This window comes from Oppia nitens, unplaced genomic scaffold (genome assembly GCF_028296485.1).
Source record: "Oppia nitens isolate AA-2021 unplaced genomic scaffold, nextdenovo-longstitch-racon4-pilon3 scaffold5_pilon_pilon_pilon, whole genome shotgun sequence".
NCBI classification, from domain to species: Eukaryota; Metazoa; Arthropoda; class Arachnida; order Sarcoptiformes; family Oppiidae; genus Oppia; species Oppia nitens.
In genome coordinates this window covers 6,017,074-6,036,210 of record NW_026533243.1, presented here as the reverse complement: position 1 = coordinate 6,036,210, position 19,137 = coordinate 6,017,074, and the positions used below count along the sequence as shown (strand labels likewise).

General features: G+C 27.4%; 5 protein-coding genes across 6 annotated transcripts; 4 read left to right on the top strand and 1 right to left on the bottom strand.

Moving 5' to 3' along the window:
• The first annotated feature begins 1,099 nt into the window (after window positions 1-1,099).
• Window positions 1,100-3,033, top strand: LOC128961045 (LHFPL tetraspan subfamily member 3 protein-like). 2 transcript variants are annotated; one of them, XM_054307251.1, is made up of 3 exons: window positions 1,100-1,621; window positions 2,392-2,643; window positions 2,721-3,033. In XM_054307251.1, exons 1-3 carry the CDS (start codon window positions 1,189-1,191, stop codon window positions 2,738-2,740), a joined length of 705 nt encoding a protein of 234 aa, XP_054163226.1. In that variant the 5' UTR covers window positions 1,100-1,188; the 3' UTR covers window positions 2,741-3,033. The 2 variants fall into 2 exon arrangements, with proteins under 2 accessions (XP_054163226.1, XP_054163225.1); XM_054307250.1 differs by having other exon boundaries at window positions 2,392-2,759.
• A 907-nt stretch (window positions 3,034-3,940) lies between these two features.
• LOC128960917 (dual serine/threonine and tyrosine protein kinase-like) lies at window positions 3,941-8,773 on the top strand. Its single transcript, XM_054307083.1, has 5 exons — window positions 3,941-4,318; window positions 5,721-5,869; window positions 5,939-7,565; window positions 7,638-8,417; window positions 8,477-8,773. Exons 1-5 carry the CDS (start codon window positions 4,195-4,197, stop codon window positions 8,692-8,694), a joined length of 2,898 nt encoding a protein of 965 aa, XP_054163058.1. The 5' UTR covers window positions 3,941-4,194; the 3' UTR covers window positions 8,695-8,773.
• A 16-nt stretch (window positions 8,774-8,789) lies between these two features.
• LOC128960918 (cullin-1-like) lies at window positions 8,790-11,999 on the bottom strand. Its single transcript, XM_054307085.1, has 12 exons — window positions 11,808-11,999; window positions 11,477-11,742; window positions 11,252-11,413; window positions 11,046-11,187; window positions 10,659-10,979; window positions 10,356-10,594; window positions 10,002-10,289; window positions 9,831-9,936; window positions 9,697-9,776; window positions 9,485-9,619; window positions 9,104-9,424; window positions 8,790-9,042 (listed from the first exon to the last, which is right to left on the bottom strand). Exons 1-12 carry the CDS (start codon window positions 11,818-11,820, stop codon window positions 8,848-8,850), a joined length of 2,268 nt encoding a protein of 755 aa, XP_054163060.1. The 5' UTR covers window positions 11,821-11,999; the 3' UTR covers window positions 8,790-8,847.
• A 1,081-nt stretch (window positions 12,000-13,080) lies between these two features.
• LOC128961641 (adenosine deaminase-like) lies at window positions 13,081-15,194 on the top strand. The gene is made up of 6 exons (XM_054307896.1): window positions 13,081-13,163; window positions 13,597-13,666; window positions 13,749-13,866; window positions 14,187-14,458; window positions 14,523-15,025; window positions 15,105-15,194. The coding sequence occupies exons 1-6, from the start codon at window positions 13,107-13,109 to the stop codon at window positions 15,192-15,194; spliced, it is 1,110 nt and encodes a 369-aa protein (XP_054163871.1). The 5' UTR covers window positions 13,081-13,106.
• A 2,156-nt stretch (window positions 15,195-17,350) lies between these two features.
• On the top strand, window positions 17,351-18,958 carry LOC128961270 (adenosine deaminase-like). The gene is made up of 7 exons (XM_054307488.1): window positions 17,351-17,405; window positions 17,492-17,561; window positions 17,619-17,736; window positions 17,815-18,092; window positions 18,166-18,668; window positions 18,742-18,854; window positions 18,938-18,958. The coding sequence occupies exons 1-6, from the start codon at window positions 17,352-17,354 to the stop codon at window positions 18,826-18,828; spliced, it is 1,110 nt and encodes a 369-aa protein (XP_054163463.1). The 5' UTR covers window position 17,351; the 3' UTR covers window positions 18,829-18,854; window positions 18,938-18,958.
• The last annotated feature ends 179 nt before the right edge of the window (window positions 18,959-19,137 follow it).

The following is a 19,137-nucleotide window of genomic DNA, read 5'->3' as shown; positions in this document are numbered from 1 at the left end:
GAAATTGAATTATTTTTCGTAAATAATAAGTTTTATTACTTAAGACATGTGACTTTAAAATGATTTTTGTTATATATACTGTTTTAATATTTTGTTATAATATATATATATATACAGTATATTAAAAAATTATTTAAACAGTTTAATAGTTTTATATCCATAATTATATTTATATAAATATCATGCGTTTCACTCATCATTAGTTTTGTTATGCAATTTAATCGTCAAAAATAATCATTTAAAGTCATCCAGTTTTGTATTTTGAGGTCAATGAGATTTTCAATGATCTCCCTGTGCTCGACCACAACTTAATTTTTATTTCAAAACCATATTTTTTTATATCCATACGGTATGTAAATAATTATAAGTTATTAAATTTATACAAAATATTTTTGCTTTAAACCATATTATTTTTCTATCATTAATAAAATTATTGCTTAATAATATTTTTTTCAAACAAATTCATATCAAATTGGGTGTTGAATATACAAACAATTGCCATAATAGTACTATGTATTCACTATAATGTATTATTACTAAATTATTATTTTCTATATAATAAAAATGAGTTTAAAACTGATTTATAATAAAGTTTTGTTTTGTTAGATTATTATACCTATTGTTTTGGTGCTTTAAATATGAATTGTATATAAATAATATATAAAATGGATATAACATTCAATAGTTACTATTTTACACCCTTTAGGGCTAAACAGTTATATTATATGCTAGAGTTGAATGAGAGGAAAGATAGATAAGGGGAACGATATATAGAGGGAAAGGCTTGGAATACCAAATGTTTTTAGTTGAGGACAAACCAGTTATACAACTTTAAATGAAATACTTGTATTACCTAAGCATTGACAACCAAAGAAATGTTATGTTATTTAGCGATACATTTGCTGAGAGTTGGTATCATAAAGTTGTTGTGAACTTCATGTGAGAGTTAATACTAAAAGAATCAGCGATTCATTGAACTGAAAGAAGTCTCAAACAAAACACCATTTGTTAAGAGAAAACTTTTTTTCAATAATTATTTTCATAACATTTCAAAACCGTTAGTTTTTACGGACAGTTTGTTCTGTGAAAAATGTGAACAAAAGTTTAAAGTGATTTTACATTAATTATATATATTTTGACACTAAATTAAACATTAGTTTGTGTGTCAATTAGTCAATTGCCCTAAACATGGATAGCAAACATCAGGGCTCGACATACGAGTCATCGCCAGACTTGGAGTACATTGACTATCAACTCAATTATGTCCGCAATAGTCGTTCAATAGGTGTTTTGTGGGCCATCTTTACCATGTGTTATGCCATCATCAATGTTGTTGTCTTCATTCARCCGCAATGGTTGGGCGACACCGAGACGTCTCCAGGAACGGGATATTTTGGTCTTTGGAGGTCTTGTCGATTGCTTCAGGACGGACAGGACCTGATATGTGAGGGACGGTTAGATGATTTCAGTACAATATCCACTCCTGCCTTTCGTGCGGCCACTGTGTTCATCGGACTGTCTGTCCTCACAATTATGTTATGTTTGTTAGCAATGCTCTTATTCTTCTTCCTTCACTCGTCGACAGTGTTTCACATCTGTGGTTGGCTTCAGGCAACTACTGGTAAATTATTTTGCAATCATTTTAGTTACTAAATAATAAAATGACATTAAATATGAAAATTATCAAATTATTTTTGGTATTATTATTGCATTTTATATGATAGTATACTGTGAATATTATATACTAAATATTAAATAATTATTTATTAAAATTACTAAAACAGACATTTATTTTTACATTTTTGAAATTATTCTGATTTTTACAATTAAATATAGGAATAAAAATAGTTTTCTGTAGTTTTTTAGTTTTATTTTGAAAATTTGGATATTTCTGTGTTAATGTTATATTTCTATTAAATATTTTTTAGTTAACTAGAAATTATAGTTTTAAACGTTAGACATTTTTTAAAAAATATTATGGTTATCTTTTTAAATATATCATAAAATTTTATCAATTATGAGAAATATTTAAACTTTGACTTTTTGTGATTTAAGATATTTGTTTTGAGTTATTAGTAATTTTATTATAAAATTACATTTTTAAAATGTTTTTAGCACAGTGTGTAACACCCAACTTATCTATTTCATATACAATAGCTATAATTCATCAGTGGTTTTATTTATAAAAAAAACATTTAATACAATATTCAATTTCTGTAAATATTTTTTTCGTGAGGAGAAAGTTTTAAAAATATTTTTTAATGACTAAATATAAATAGTTTCATATTGTTTTCACATTTTATTTGATACAATAGTTTTATAATGAAAAAACATTTTACTTTTGCTTTTTAATGATGAATAATAGTAATAAAAAAGTTATATTCATTTTAGCTCTATGTATGTCAGTGGGTGTCCTCATATTCCCTGCCGGATGGGACGCCCCCTCTGTCAAAGAGGTTTGTGGTAATGAAGCGGACAACTATGCCAGTGGACAGTGCGGTCTTCGGTGGGCATTCATTCTGGCCATTATCGGTGTCATTGATTGTATCGTATTATCCATATTGGCCTTTGTTTTGGGCACACGTTATGTCAAATTATTGCCCGATCAGTATATTAGTAACAAATCTACATATATTAATAAAGGTTTTCACTCGAGTCTAGTTTTATAAATGTTTTATAAAATACATTTAGTTTTTATACTATATTTTATGTTATCATAGGAGCCTTTACTATATATTGAACTCAAGCAATACATTTGACAAACATAAAAAAGCCTCAAGAAAACGGTCGGCATATTTTGACCACTGGTCAACATATTGTTTAAATTATTATTATTAATCGTTTTCAACATTTTTATATTTTTTTGGGTCATTTTTTACATCACTTCATTTATAGTTATAGACGTATAGCACATATTTAACGATTAATCAGTTTATTATTTTCATATTTCAACCATTAATTATTATAAAAGTTTTAGTACAGGATTTGCAAAACTAAATTATACTTCAAATTATAATTGCTAATTTATAAAATATACGTGTTGTTAATTAAATCATTAAAACTTTAATTAAATTTTATTTTGTTTTTCTATATATAAATTTTATGCTATAATAAATAATATATATATATATATGTATATTTTTTAATTCATAAGTTCATGTATCTTTAAATACAGTATAAAATATTATTAGTAATTATTTTATTTTATTTTGTTGTACATATTCTTGTAATAATTATTTACTCACACATACAACAAATAAGTTTAAAGTAGGAAAAAACAAAAAAAAATTGTCAAAAAAAATAATTAATTTGTAATTTTAAAAATCTTAGATTTAAAAATAATTATTATTTAACATATACTCTATATGGTAATCATAAAAAACTACTGATTGTGATATAGTATTGATAAGTTATTGCAAAAAATAATGTTTAAAATTATTGTTATTGAAAAGTAACAAAAAATTGATAATAAAGATTTGTTTTTTTTTTTTGAAAAATATTGATTAACAAAAAAATGTGTTTAATATATATTCAAAATGTAACCTATTTATTCAGGCTAATCATGCATTTGTGATTAATTCACTAAATATTATATTAACCACTAAAATATCATATGATATAAGTTATTAGAGCCTAACATTTTGCATAATAATAATAAAAAAAATAATTTTTTATAATAATAATCTTTCAATTTTTTTAAGGATGAGACATTAATAGCAATTAATTTGTATATTATTAATGTTTATATTGAAACTATTTTTAATACAAATATTTCAAAACTATTATAATCTATATATAAATTATGTTTCAATATTGAAATTAAAGGTAAATTTATTAAAAGTTTATATTTAATTATAAAATAACATAATTTATGAATAGTTTGATAAAATAAAAGTTTGCGATGTTTTCTAAATTTAATGTTTACTAAAACTCAATGCAATACAAGTGTGTAATATATATAACATATAACTAATAGACGATTATTATTATTAAAGCGATTGCTATTAAAGTTGTTGAATGAAAGCCAAGAGTGCATTGAAATGTGTGAACAAAACAGTCTATCAATTGATTGATGTTATGATTAGTTGATTTGTCGACTTGTCTTTTGGTCACACAATTTGATTGTCATTATTGTTTGACAAAATTATGTCCGCCGTTGCACTTCTTCAACATATCACCAACTGATCCATCAAAATGAATGCCAACTTTCAGTTTGAATTCAATAAATACATTCAACACAAGAGACTGCTGAAGAAGATCTTCGATGAGACACTGATTGCCATCAATGAGGTGGCCATCAGTGACTACTTTACCAAAGGTTAGTCACAAACAATCATTTTAGTCAATTGATTGACATTTTATTAATAAAACAAACAATTGTTTTGCATTTCATGTACAATAAGTTTCTCATGTATTGCAATGTAATTATAAAGACATTTAAATGTTAATACATTTATAATCAATTGTTTTTTATTAATTGCAAACAAACAATATATCAAAAGTGTTTTAAAATATATTTTCAAATTGTGTTTTAAAGTTGTTTTTCGGAAAATTATCGACAAATTTATTGACAAAATTATCATTTATTTGTTTTATACGACAACACATTGCGTAATAACAATCTGTATAACATTTTAAACATTTATTGCTGTAGTGTTTGAGATAATTGTTATAATTTTTGTTTGTCTATTAATTTTAATCAATATTTCTATTATTGACTTAAAATTTTCAATTATATATATTATAATATAGTTGTATAGTAATTGATAAACATATTAAGTTTAAGTATATTGTTTTAAAATTAAGGAAATTTTATTATTTTTTAAATAGTTCATTAACTTTGCTAAAAGTTTTTTTGACTATAAGTAACAAAAAAGTTTTTATTAAAGGATTGCAATAATATACTCAATGACTCGTAATATTTTATCAATACTACATAAAGATATATATATATATATATACATATCATTAGGATATTTTTAAATAATTAAATTAATATCTTATTTTAGTTTTTTTTAAACTAATAATCAGTTTTGTTAAAAAATTATTGTTTTTTAGCGATCATTTCTAATGTAAAAAAGTTTGTTACACTCAATAACTAAGTGACAAATAATTATTTAAAATAAGTGACGCCTAAAGTGTTGATCAGTGAATAAAAAAAAACTTTGTCACCAATAAAATGAGTGATAATTATATAATTAATTTAATTTAGAGTAAACAACATCAATTAATTATTTATATGGTTTTTATCTAAAGTATATTGATTTAAAAAAAATAATTTTCAAATCATTTACTTAATTTACTTTAACACTTATCTAAATAACTCTTTAATGAATCGATTGATTTGTCAAACTTATCGCACAATTTCCTAATCAAATGTTTAAACTTTTTTAAAATGCAATTTTTGAGAAATTTGTCCAAAACACGAGTCTATTGCTATATAACTTATTACTATTATCTATAATTTTGTGTTTTTTAGATATTGAAAAATAATAGTGTCTTTATATTATTTGAAAACGTGTTTTACAATATTTAGTCTAAATATAGACATTAATGTGCAGCCAATTGATCCAAAGGGCGCCAGATTTTTACAACAAGTGATATATCCCAGTGATTGATATTTAATATCAATCATCAATTTGTATGATTAGTTAGTCTTATTTGTTATAAATTATTTCACGTGTAATGTACTCAACATTTTCTGGTTGATTGAAATTCAGATCAATTTTCGGAGATAAGCCTTAAAGAAGAGGATGAAAAGTTTATCCGTGAGATCATTGAGACACCCATTGGTATTGTTATCTTGGGATCAAAATCATGGGCTAAAGCAATGGTCGTCAATGAGCTCCTGGGCTGTACTCTTCTTCCTGTATGTCATTTGAAAAGTTAGAAATATAATTAAAATTATACTATAATTAGATATTATTTGCACCGTTAGGTTGAATGTAATGAAAAGACAAATCCGTGGCGAACTGTAAGATGTATGTATGGCTCACAAACAGTGGTGTCATTAGCTGTAGCGCATTGCTATGAATTGGTTGAACATTTGGCTGCCTATGATCAGGCGTGGCATACAATACCACAAACTGATCTTCAGCTCAAACCTGGCGATGCAAAGGCTGCTCGCGATCCGGGATATCATTTGGCAACTCTTGAAGTAAAGCTTCCTCACCCTCTGCTTAAAGATGACGTCCAAATAGTTGTATCGCCCGGACTTAAAGACTTTGATGTCATCTATTCGTGTTGTTTTGAAAACATTAATCCAATTGTAATTTACGTCATCGCTGCTGAAGATGAATGTCTGTCACCTTTAGATGTTCAACATTTGTGTGACTTTCGGGTCAAAGAGCCAAAGATGCCGGTATTCTTTGTTAAGACAAGAGAAGTAGTCAAACAACCATTGACTCCTTCTCCAAGTATTGTAGAATTTAGTCCATCAGAACTGACTGAATCACAACAGCACTGGTATTATAGGCAACAATCAATTCCTATGGGATCTTCAGTTGCAACAATGAGTGCTAGTCCTCCCATAATGTCAATGGCTGTCCCCTCATCTTCACTGCCAAACACACATTTTGTTGACGTCTTTCATCGAAGTTCTACATCAATGGCATTATATCAACAATTATCTAATTTAGGTTTTTTGAACCAAAGTCATCATCACTTAAGAGGTCAGTTGACCAACGAATCGGTAGCCAAAAAGAGTCGTCGCGATTACTTTTTTGACGTGTCGTCAGAATTGGTTGAAAACTTTCACAACTTTTCATCTGTTCTTCTATTCTTTCGTAATATATTGAGATGTAATTTGGTTTCGGCGGCCACTCTACTCAATGAATCACACAATCATTGTCTTCGTATGTTTATATTAACAGCTTTTGATATGACATGGGATTTGCAAATCACACCAAAGCGTATTGAATACGCAAAACAAAGAGAAGCCGAACTTTTCTCATCTTTGATGGCCATCGCCAACAAAAAGCAGGAAGAAATTCGCCAATTGATTACCGAAACTATAGATTTTATGCGATCCGATATATTGAATCAGGCGGCAAGTCATGAGTTTACTAATCCTATACTAAACTTCACTAATATGAGTGCTCGTGAACTACACAACTGTACCGATGAGATACAGGACTTAGTGTTGACACTATTGAATAGTGCCATTGCATCCAAATTAGTCGGTTCTGTTGATTACATGCGTGAGTCGTTTATCGGTACTCTTGAGCGTTGTCTCCTTTGTTTAGAGAACTCTTGCAGAGAAGCCGGAGATTCACCCGAGACTTCGGCTGCACTTAAAGAGATTTTGAACGCCGCGTATCAAATTGAGGTCAACATAAAGACATCGCACAACATTTTGAGAGTTTTGTGGGAAAAAATGAAATCATTAGTTCAAACAATCTCATGGAAACCATATCCTACGGTAGACTCCGAATGGAAGAAAAGAGTGGCCAACGATGTACTCGACAGTCTCAGTGAGTCGAGACTCGCCAAAAGTATTTGCCTTCAATTTCGAGATAAACTTAAACAATCTCACGATTATTTCATTTTATCACTTAAACAGTTAGGTATTAATTACACAATTAATGTGTTTTTATATTTGTATTATTGATTTTACGATTTTAWATTTTGAATTACAGAGGCCTTACATACGGGACGAATGCGACGTACGGATGACCGTAGAGAACAGGTCCGTAAAAATCATGCGCCAGGCTTTGCCAGGTTTGCGTTAGAGTCCACTTCACTTATTGATGTGATAATTCATGGAATGCCTCAATTGGGTCGAGAGATAGGAAGGGGACAGTACGGTGTTGTGTACTCTTGYAATAAATGGGCCGGACATTCTCCCTGTGCTATCAAATCAGTGGTACCACCCGATGATAAACACTGGAATGATTTGGCGATGGAGTTCTATTATACCCGTTCCATACCAGAGCACCCGAGAATTGTACAAATAAGAGGTTCTGTTATTGACTATACATATGGAGGCGGTATTACTCCGGCAGTGCTTCTCATTATGGATAGAATGGTCTGTGATTTATACGCAGCCATTAAAAATGGTTTAGATTGGATGGCCAGACTTCAAGTGGCCATTGATGTAGTTCATGGAATCCGTTTTCTTCATGGACAGGGATTAGTTCACAGGGATATTAAATTAAAAAATGTTTTACTCAATAGCAAGAATCGGGCAAAGATTACAGATCTTGGATTTTGTAAGCCGGAAGCTATGATGTCCGGTTCCATTGTTGGCACTCCTATACATATGGCACCCGAACTGTTCTCTGGTCGTTACGATGGAATGGTTGATGTCTATGCATTTGGTATACTCTTTTGGTACATCTGTGCCGGTCATGTGCGTCTTCCCTATGTATTTGAACAGTGCCAAAGCAAAGATCAATTGTGGACAGTCGTTAAAAAAGGTCAATTAACCAAAATGTTTATTTCAATGTAATTGTTATTATTTTTATTATACAAACAGGTGCTCGACCCGAAAGATTGCCTCAATTTGATGACGACTGTTGGACACTAATGGAGCAGTGCTGGAATGGAGACCCAACACTTAGACCATTGTTGGGAAACGTCGAGTCAAAACTGGTCGAAATCAAAGAGTTTTATCGCAAAAGTCAACCGCCGACCGGCTATACTAAGAACTATATGCGTACCTCTAAAGTCAACAAAATTCGTGTTAAAAATTAGATCTTTATTTTTTAATAATAATATCACTAAATGTAAATGTTTTTTAGAAAATAATTTTTATTTGTCCTTAATTTATGAAATGAATATTTACTAAATGGTTTACTAAATAGATTTTGATAATAAAAAAATTTTTAATAATTAATTTAATATTCTTTACGCCAAATAGTTAAGAGAATCCTTATCGTCTTTATTTCTTTCCAAATATTCTCTATTAATAAGTTCATCGATTCCTTTCTTAATCATTGGAACCGTTGGAATAAATCGGGCGCCGATTTGATTGAGAACTTGACCGATCAGTTCTTGATATTTCAAATTTTTCCGAGTCTTCATTATGCGTACGATTGCAGCCTTAAAGACAAATACAATTAGATTTAAAATTTATTTGAAAATTATTTGTTTTAAAGTAAACCTCAATCACGTATTTGCGTCGCTCATCAATCTGGCGATGAGTTCTTTCATCGTCCTCTTTAGTCTCGACTTTTATCGGGACATTGATATTAATCCTTAGCTTTTTGTTGCGATATTTCTCATTTAATTTGATGAGATGTGTAGGCAATACGGCACCACCGGCTTGAAGATCATCACAGAGTAAGAGTTTTATCTTAAGGAATATATTCAAGATTTGAATCAAATATTCCATTTTAATGTCGGTATTTGTCTGTAATTCCTGAACTGACATTTGACTGTATCTGTTATATAACAACATAATCGATATCTGGAATACACTTGCCTTTAAAAATACAAAATTATTAAATTATAAATATTTTAGCATAACTTAGATGAGTCTAACCGTAAAAGTGTAGACTCTATTATCAGGAGTACGGTATTGTATCTCTCCCTTAGACTTTGCATAAACCCACGTAAGTTTGCGTCCCTGATGTTTGTTTATATAAAATGCTGTATAACTATTAACACCGGTTTCTAACTATAATAGTCAAAGAGAAAAAAACAATTGCAATAATAATAACAACAATAATATTATATAATTTAGTTGTATATTACTTCATGAGGAATCTGAAAATCTGTTTTGATGTGAGCAAATGGTGAGGCACTCATACTTATCACTTTCACTGTAAAATCAACTTTAAAACAAACAAATTATTTAATTATCAATTTAGTATTAATGGTGTCATTACTTGGCAATTGAACTGCATTTTTRAACTGTTCGTTCAATTCAGTGCTGAGATTAACATCTTGAAAGATACGCTGCAATTTGTTTGTATACTCCACACCACAGGTTTCCTATTATCGGTAATTAAATCAAATCAATTAAATTATCAAATAATTATACAATTTATAAGACAAACCTTTAGTTTACTCAAAATGCTAGACTCAGCGTCATTATCTACAGTGTCTTGAAGAAGACGTTGTGTCATTAACTTAAGATAAAAGTTATTGAAGACATCCTTATCGGTGATAAACCTAAATATTGTGATCGCTTGACTCGAAAGAACCTCAAGTTCTAATTGATCCACAGTTTTGGCTTTAGTTCGTAGAAGATGATCACAATATTTGGCTATCAATTCCGGAGTCTTCTTTGATTTAATGGCAGACAGTTCTGTTACTTTGTTAGAGTTAACAAAGTTTATTGAAGCCTATAGTTTGCAAATAATTAGATAATTTAAATAATTATTTTATTACAGTATTTAACTAAAACATACGGAATCTAATGCTTTAAAAAACCCGTTGTCATCACTTAGCGATTCTTTCAACAAATTTCGATATTTGTTATAGACTTTCCAAATAATGTTGAAATAGGTTTCCGGATCTTCAGAAGCAACTGTCACTTGTTTTTCAATCTCTTCGAGACCTTCTTTAGTGATGTGCTTCAGAAAAAAATTGCACAATTGATCGACAGCTGTCTTAACACGAATGACCAGCTTATAGAGTGTCGCCAATTCTGATTAAACAACAAAAACCTATATTAATAACAAACATAATAAACACAATTACAAAGTATTTACGAGTGATATTATCTCCATTAAGCAATTTCTTGAATTCTTCACTAAATCTTTCAATTTGTTTGACAATTAAAGCTCTTTCAACCGTTTCAATGAGTGGTTGCATAAGACTTTCGTTAAGATATCTCTTCACTCGATTTCTTTCTTCTTCTAAACGAATCGTACACTTATTCATGTAATCAGTGAATGAATTCTTCTCTAAGAAGGCTTCACTTTCATTAGTGTAAAACACTTCCGTCTGTTCGATGAATGGCTTCTGGAAAGACTCTTCAAACACTTTAGCCGTCTCTTCGTCTACTTCTCGACCGATTTGACTTAACTCGACTTTTAGATAATATAAAACATAAAATTAGAAATTTATACTCAAATAAATTTAATTCAAAGATATACCAAAACAGTCGACAACTCCACTGACAAGACTAGTGTTAATATATTCTCCATTTCTGTCTTTTTCAATGAGTCTGAGAACACATTGAGACACTTTGACACCGAAATCGTGAAGCAAACTGTTTCTCCACTCAAGTTTGGCTAACTTTTTATCAAATAAAATGTCAAAAACACTTCTTGTGTGACAATAAGTCAAAAGCATTACTTACGACTTGAATCTCTGGGATCTGTCGGTCAGTGTTTGAATTACAATAAAAACGATTAATATAACTGCAAACACCGTTCAGGACTTTACTCGAGAACTTATAGTCAGTCCATTGTTTAGTATAAAACGCAAGAAGTTGTTCTTCATTTGGGTATTCATTGCATTTCTGTTAATATAACAAATGGTTAGYATTCAATACAACTGATACATCACTTCTTATGATTCATACCTTTCTGAGTCCTTCAATATGTTTGTTAAAGAATTCTTGGATTCGTTTATAAATCAATTCTTTAATATTAGCCGATCGACCATTTGGTAGATCACTTCCTCTTTGAGATGTGCATCGATCGTGGATCAGACTATAGCATCTCATGTACTCTTCCTGAGACATTTGCTTCTTGTCTTCAGCAAAGATAATTTCAATTGTATGATCAAATTGATCCATAAACTTATCCGTCGCTTCCATCTCTTTGCTTTGATTTCCTCTCTTTGGTCCTAAAATACACAGACATCACAATTAATGGATCAGTTGTTAAATAAATCGTTATTTTTTTGCAAACCTTTTCTCGTCATTTAAATGAATCAAATAGTCGTTGAAAAATAAAATTAATTTKATTTCAATATATATTAAATATATTTAATTTAATGAATCAAACGATTAGTGTTTCGTCAACAATGAGATTGCAATCAATAAATGTGTTAAACGTTTGCAACTAATTGTTAAACAAAAATAAAGTCAAATGTATTCATAGATTACATTAATTTTTTATTYAATTAATGAATCAATCAATCAATTGATATATTAATAGTTGAATTGATATAACAGTGCAATCATTAGTCGACAGTATTTCAGATCTCAATTGCAAACCAAGTGTTTGTGTTATCAATACGTCATGTGTTCTAACATTTGGTGCAATTTTTTGTCATTGCATTACATATTATATAACGTAACCATTTGTTGTTTATGTTTATTAACAACCCTTTTAACTGATAATCCAAAACCATTTTTATCGTTAAAATTATAATTTCATTAATATTTCTATCACTTTGTTCCCCAAAACAGATTATTACGTTGTTTATGAACAACCCATTTGTTTTATGCCAATTACAGCAAATACATTATACACTCATTATATAATTTGCTAAAAGTTATAAATGTTTTATTTGAAATTAAATTKTAATTTCAATTTTATTCAATTTAAAAGTTGAATAAATCAATTATTTTAATTAATTAATTGTAACTTTAAATTATTAATAATTACAAAACTTTTTTATTTATATGTTATGTATATTTAACGAGATTCTAATAGATTGGTTAATACAGTAATACTTATTTAGCATAACTTATAAAAAAGTTTTATTAAAATACTATATTTTATTTAAATAATAAATTATTAATATTTTAATATATATTTAAAATATTACACTTAAAATAATTTATAAATAATATATTTAAACTTAATTTAGTTTAATTATATCATTAAGCGATCGTATAATGAGAATCAAGTTATTGATAGAAAGTATAAAATTTAAGTACATTTTTAGTATTAAATAAAGAAAAACTATTTTTAAAGTTTGAATTTGTTTTAAACTTTTGTTTATATTTATCTGTTTTTGTCAGTCAAACACTGATTTTTTTTCAATAAATAGTTTTTATTTATGAGTTAAAACTTTTAAGTTAAAAGTGTTTTTAGTCGATAATTAGGTTTAATATTATATTTACGTAGTTTTTACTAAAATAAAATAAAATAATTGTTTTCAAAAAATATATAATTAATTAATTCATATAAATTCATATAATTTTTAATAATTAGTATTTTTATCTAAATTGATCATCACTTGTGGTACTATTTGAAGACATGAGTAACCGTTTGACACGTAGAGTCATTGACACCAATAAAGTGCCGAAATCTCGAGTAAATATCAAATATGATAAACACTTGTATTTTTTGTATCTTTAAATTATTACTAATAATGAGTTAAATATTAAGTTTTAATAAATAATTAGATAAATTAATAATAATATTCATATTGACCATGATCATTTATTATTTATTATTAGTCATTTAACTAAATTAATCACTTATGAAACACAGTTTTTTAGACAATTTATTTAACGATAATAGTAATTATGAATATTAATAGTAAATGTCATACAATTACTAGACTATGAATATGTATAACACATTAGTTATAAAGTTTAGTACAAAATCTTGAAAGTTATTTCAATATTTGACACAAAAATAATTGAATATATAAATGTGCATGTTCAGTTTTCAGTTTTCAATTATTTTTAATTTTGATATTTATTTAAAAAATAAATAAATTTCTGAATTAACTGATATTCAGGTGGAACTACATCTTCATTTGGGTGGTTCGGTCCGGTTGTCAACAGTTTGGGAGTTATGTCAGAAAAAAGGTAAAGAAATTTAAATTATAATTTCAATTACCGATAGTAYTCAATATATATGTAATATATTTAATTACTTGTGATATAAAAGGTATTAAATTGACCACAAATGGCACATTCAAAGAGTTGGTCGACTTTTGTGTGATTAAAAAACCGGGAAAATTGATTGATTTTTTGAACATTTTGTCACATTATGGACGGATTCTGGTGTAAGTTATTGGCAATAGTTTTGGTATATATAAGGCATTTGTTGTTGAAGTTTTGAACGAATGTTAAAATGACAATTTAACAAGTTTTAGATACCAGCCCTCACCTCCCGTTCCTTCCCTCCCCAAACACTACTTCCTAACCCTCCACACCCACCCCAACCTAACCTAAATAAAGTAATAAAATAGTACTGCATTTATCATAAATTTAATGTCAAACTTCAACAACAAATGCGTTATATATACCGAACTTTTGTCAGTTCTTGTATTATCACCATTGGATTCGACAACAAATTTAAATTTTATTTATAATATAAAAATAGCGGCGACGCCGACACTTTTGAACGATGCGCTTATGAGATCTGTGAGGATGAGGCCAATGATGGTGTCCTATACTTTGAGTTGCGAACGGCTCCACATCTCGGATCAAATATAGTCAAAAAAGGACACAACGATCCCATTATTGCGGCTAATCATCCAAATGCTTGTTCACCGAAACAAGTGGTTGAAGCCGTRCTGAGAGGTCTAAAGCGCGGACAACAAGATTTTGGTATACATTCAGCCCTTATATTGTCGTGTGTTTGCGGTTATCCCGGTTTGTAACCAAACATTTCGATTTAATAGATATTTATTTAGTTTAAATGGTATCATATTTATAGAGTGGAGTGAAGAAGTGCTACAACTCGCACAAGAATATCGAGACAAAGGTGTTGTTGGTATTGATATCGCCGGACAGGAGGACATGAATCCAGATTTAACACATAGTTTTACACAAAATGAAGTGATGGTCTTCAAGGCAGCTAAAGAGTTAGGCCTTCACCGGACAGTCCACGCAGGAGAAGCCGGTCCAGCAGTTAATGTTGAGTTTGCATTGGACTCGATGTTTGCCGAACGCATTGGACACGGATATAGTGTTATATTTGATGACAATATATACCAGAAATGTCTTAATGATAATATACACTTCGAGTTGTGTCCGCACTCGAGTTACTTCACGGGTTCCATAAATCCAATCAACAGAAATCCAATAGTCGTTTTTGCCGAAGACAACGCCAACTTCTCCATTAGTAAAGACGATCCAACAGTCACTGCCGTAACTCTCGATGAAGAGTATGATTATTGCCGTCAATTAGGTCTAAATGAGTCTCATATTACTCGAGCTGTAAGTTATATTATAATTGATTATTAAATTTATTACTAAATTTTTATTTGTTTCTCATTTATTATTTGCGTTAAACCAGAATTTGAATGCAATGAGAGCAGCATTTTGTTCATCAATTCTTAAGGAACAACTTCTTAAGAAACTTTACTCTATTTATGGATTTGAATAATATTTTTMAAATTTTACATTTTATTAAATTAAAGTCAAAACATTTTATCTCTAATTATAATTTCATTTTAATATTACAATTATAAGATTATTTGGTACTTTTAAATTTAAATATACAATTTATATAAATAAACAATAAATAAGTATTAACTACGAATTACGGTATTTGTATTTAATAGTATTTTTATCTAAAATAAAACCAGTTGAGAATGCTAGAAAGCATTTCCACACGAATTCCTAATCATAATTAAAAATTAAATTCAATATGATAAAATAAAATCAACTATAGTTATGTAGGGTATCAAATGATTCAGTATACAAAATAAACTTATTTTCCTAAAAAATAAGAAAAACGAAAAAAATGTTTTGATAAAAGCAAAAAAAAATCAAAAAAATTGTAGCGGATAGTTTCGAACCTATGTCCTCGTGGGACAGACAGACCGACAGACCGACTTATAGAATGCATATACGTATTCCTTTCAGGAATTCGTGATTAATTTTATGTAATTTTACTAAATAAAACTTATGATGTTTTGATGAAAAATTATTTACTGTAAATATGATTAAWTATTGTAAATATTGTATATGATTTAGTAATTTATAAAATTAAATTACCGGTAATATAAATGATGTATTATTGTTTGCAAAAATTAAAGTTTAAATTACCGGTAAATAAAAAAAACAAACAAATATTTCTTGATATTTGTTTTATTCAATTACCGTAAATATGTATTATGTATCTTATTTTAATTGTCTATTTCCGTCAGTCTCTAAGCATTTTTGTTTTCAAATTTTTTAATTTTGATTTCAGATTATTAGTAATTATTATTGTTAGTTAGGGTTATTATTGAAAAAAGTTAAAATAAATTATTTGAACAAAATTTAGAATTAGATTTATATATATAKATTATTTTTAATTGTTTAACATGGTTTGTAAATCTTTGTTTTATTAAATTATAAATTAAATAAAGTATATTTTAAAAAATTATTTGAAGCGAATATTTTAATTGAACAAATTGTTGATAAGTTTGGGTCATTTGATTTTGTGTATTACAAATTTTGTTTGACTTTATACTATTTCATGTATTTGTTTAAACTATTTAACAATATCTATTAATATTTATCAATTTTTTTTATAAATATTTATTAATTATATACCATTTATAATTAATGTCAATTATTAATAATAATATATACAATATTGATTAACTATAAAACGTTAATATCAATTATGATAATTACTATATTATTTATATTGTGTTATATTATGTAATTTATATAAAATTAATAAAATAATTTTTGTTATGGTGTTTGTGTAATATTTAGATTATTTTTAATTTAAATTATTATTTAAATTATTTTCTATAACAATAATATAATATAAATATTGTGATATTAATAATAATCAATAATCTAGCATAATGTTTTTAAAACAAAATTTATTGCAATTACAAYTTATTTAAATTAAATACCTTTGATATAAATTTTAATTTTGGTTATCAAAAATAATTTGTAAAATAACTAAAATTAATTTATCAAATTGATTAGTCAAAATTATTGAAATTTAACACATGGATGTCAAATATTTAAAAAATACATAACATTTATATTATTTAGTCTAATGACAAATTAATAATTATTACTATAAATGTAACGATTTTCTAATAAAATATTAATAGAAAAATCTTAATAATCAAAATAACAAATTTTAAATAATTTATTTATAAAAATAATCTACAAATGAATAATAAATCTATAAATCAAAAAATCTATTTTTTAAATATCAATTATACAGTATATTTGATATATATATATATATATTAATACAATAATTAATTAGTTTAATAAATTATCATGAATCATTTAAAAATAGATATTTTTCTTAATATATTTATATTAAGATATTATAATGATTATAATATAATCTTATATTATCAAGTTATTGATTATGGCCTACAAGTTAGGACATAAAAGTGTAAATACTATATAAATGATTAATCAAAATCTCATAATCATATCAAAGACTTGACATTTAAAAAGTTTTTAACATTTATTATAACTTTTATAAATTAAAAATTATTGTTAATAATTAATTTTATTTTAAAGTTGTTAATAGATATTTTATTTAGTAAATTTAGTAAATTTTATAAAAAAAATAATGTTTTTAATTAACCGAAAAGACATGGACACAATGAAAATTCCCAAATCACGAGTAAATACTTTTAAAAAAAATTTTTTGGTTTAATTTAATTGATTTTGTTTATAACACTAATTTTTATTATATTTACTTAATATTAGGTTCAATTACATCTTCATTTAGAGGGCTCAGTCAGACTGACCACTATATGGGAATTATCACAAAGAAAAGGTGTTTTTATATTACAAAATAAATTTTCATAAAATTATTTTTTAAAAATAAAAACAGGAATTAAATTAACGCCAAACGAAACATTTGAAGAGTTAAGAAATCATTATATAATGAAGAAACCAGAAAGTCTTGAAGTGTGTCTTAATTTAATCGCTGAATATTATCGTATAATTGTGTTGGTATTGCATTTAAAAGCTGTGTTTATTAATTAATTTATATAAATTATATTTGAAATAATATTTGATTGATTTAGTGGTGACGTCGAAGCTATTGAAAGAATTGCTTATGAATTATGTGAAGACCAGTTCTTACAGAATGTGCTGTACTTTGAGGTCAGAATGAATCCCCAGTACTCGTCAAATACTGTTGAAGAGAACCCACTGGCCAGAGGACAGGTAGTCGATGTCAATCATCCAAATGCATTGACTCCCAAACAAGTGGTTGAAACCGTATTAAAAGGTTTAAAAAGAGGAGAACAAGATTTTGGAGTTCATTCTTCACTGATTTTGTCGTGTATTACTATATTTAATGGTAATTGAATTAATGATTTTATTGTTAAAATGTTTGATATTATATATAAATATTGTAATATTATATTATGAAGAATGGAATGAAGATATATTAGATTTGGCTCAAGAGTTCAGAGACAAAGGTGTTGTCGGTATAGACATTGCTGGTCCCGAAAGTATGGATCCAGAAAACAGTCATACATTTAATGAAAAAACTGTTGAATTGTTCCGAAAAGCAAAAGAGTTAAATATTCACCGGACAGTTCACGCGGGAGAAGTAGGACCCGCTTGTAATGTTGCCTTTGCTGTGGACAAGTTGTTCGCTGAACGAATAGGACACGGATATAATGGGGTATTAGATGATGAGGTCTATCGCAAGTGTCAGTTAGCAAACATACACTTCGAGATCTGTCCCGTTTCCAGCTATTTAGCTGCCGGTGTCTCTCTGTCCGTCAAACACCCGGTTGTAAAGTTGGCCGAAGATTTAGCTAATTTTTCCATCAACTCAGACGACCCGACAGTTTTTGGCAATACTCTCGATGATGATTATCTTTTTGTCTCCAAAATGGGTTTAAATGAATTTCATTTAGTGAGAGCCGTAAGAATTATTTTTACAATTTATTAGACAATCTTTTTAAAAATTTTAAAACAAAATATTTATTAAATATTAGAATATAAATGCATTGAAATCATCGTTTTTACCGGAAAATCGAAAGCTTGAACTTTTGCAATACATTTATAAATTGTTTGGATTGTAATCTAATCTATGGCTCATTAATCTACGGTATTATTTGTTTTTAATTAAAAATTTTAGTTTTATTTTTGAAAATTATTTTAATACTCAATTTTATTAAATAATAATTTTAGTGTGTGTTTCTTTTAGGGTAATAATTATTAAACAAAATATTTACGGTATTTCAATATATAATGAACTTTACAGTAGTTTCAATAAATGAATCGTAAAAATTTATGATTTATAATTACAATAAACATTTATGAATGTATTTAACAAAAATTTTGATACAATTTGTTACAATAAAATATGAAAATATGACAAATGAATTGAA

Excerpts from the sequence above, each read along its gene's own strand:
- LOC128961270 (XM_054307488.1), top strand. The coding sequence starts at position 17,352 with ATGTTTTTAATTAACCGAAAAGACATGGACACAATGAAAATTCCCAAA. Across the intron at positions 17,562-17,618 it reads GGAATTATCACAAAGAAAAG|GAATTAAATTAACGCCAAAC; the intron begins GTGTTTTTATAT and ends AAATAAAAACAG. Across the intron at positions 17,737-17,814 it reads GAATATTATCGTATAATTGT|TGGTGACGTCGAAGCTATTG; the intron begins GTTGGTATTGCA and ends TGATTGATTTAG.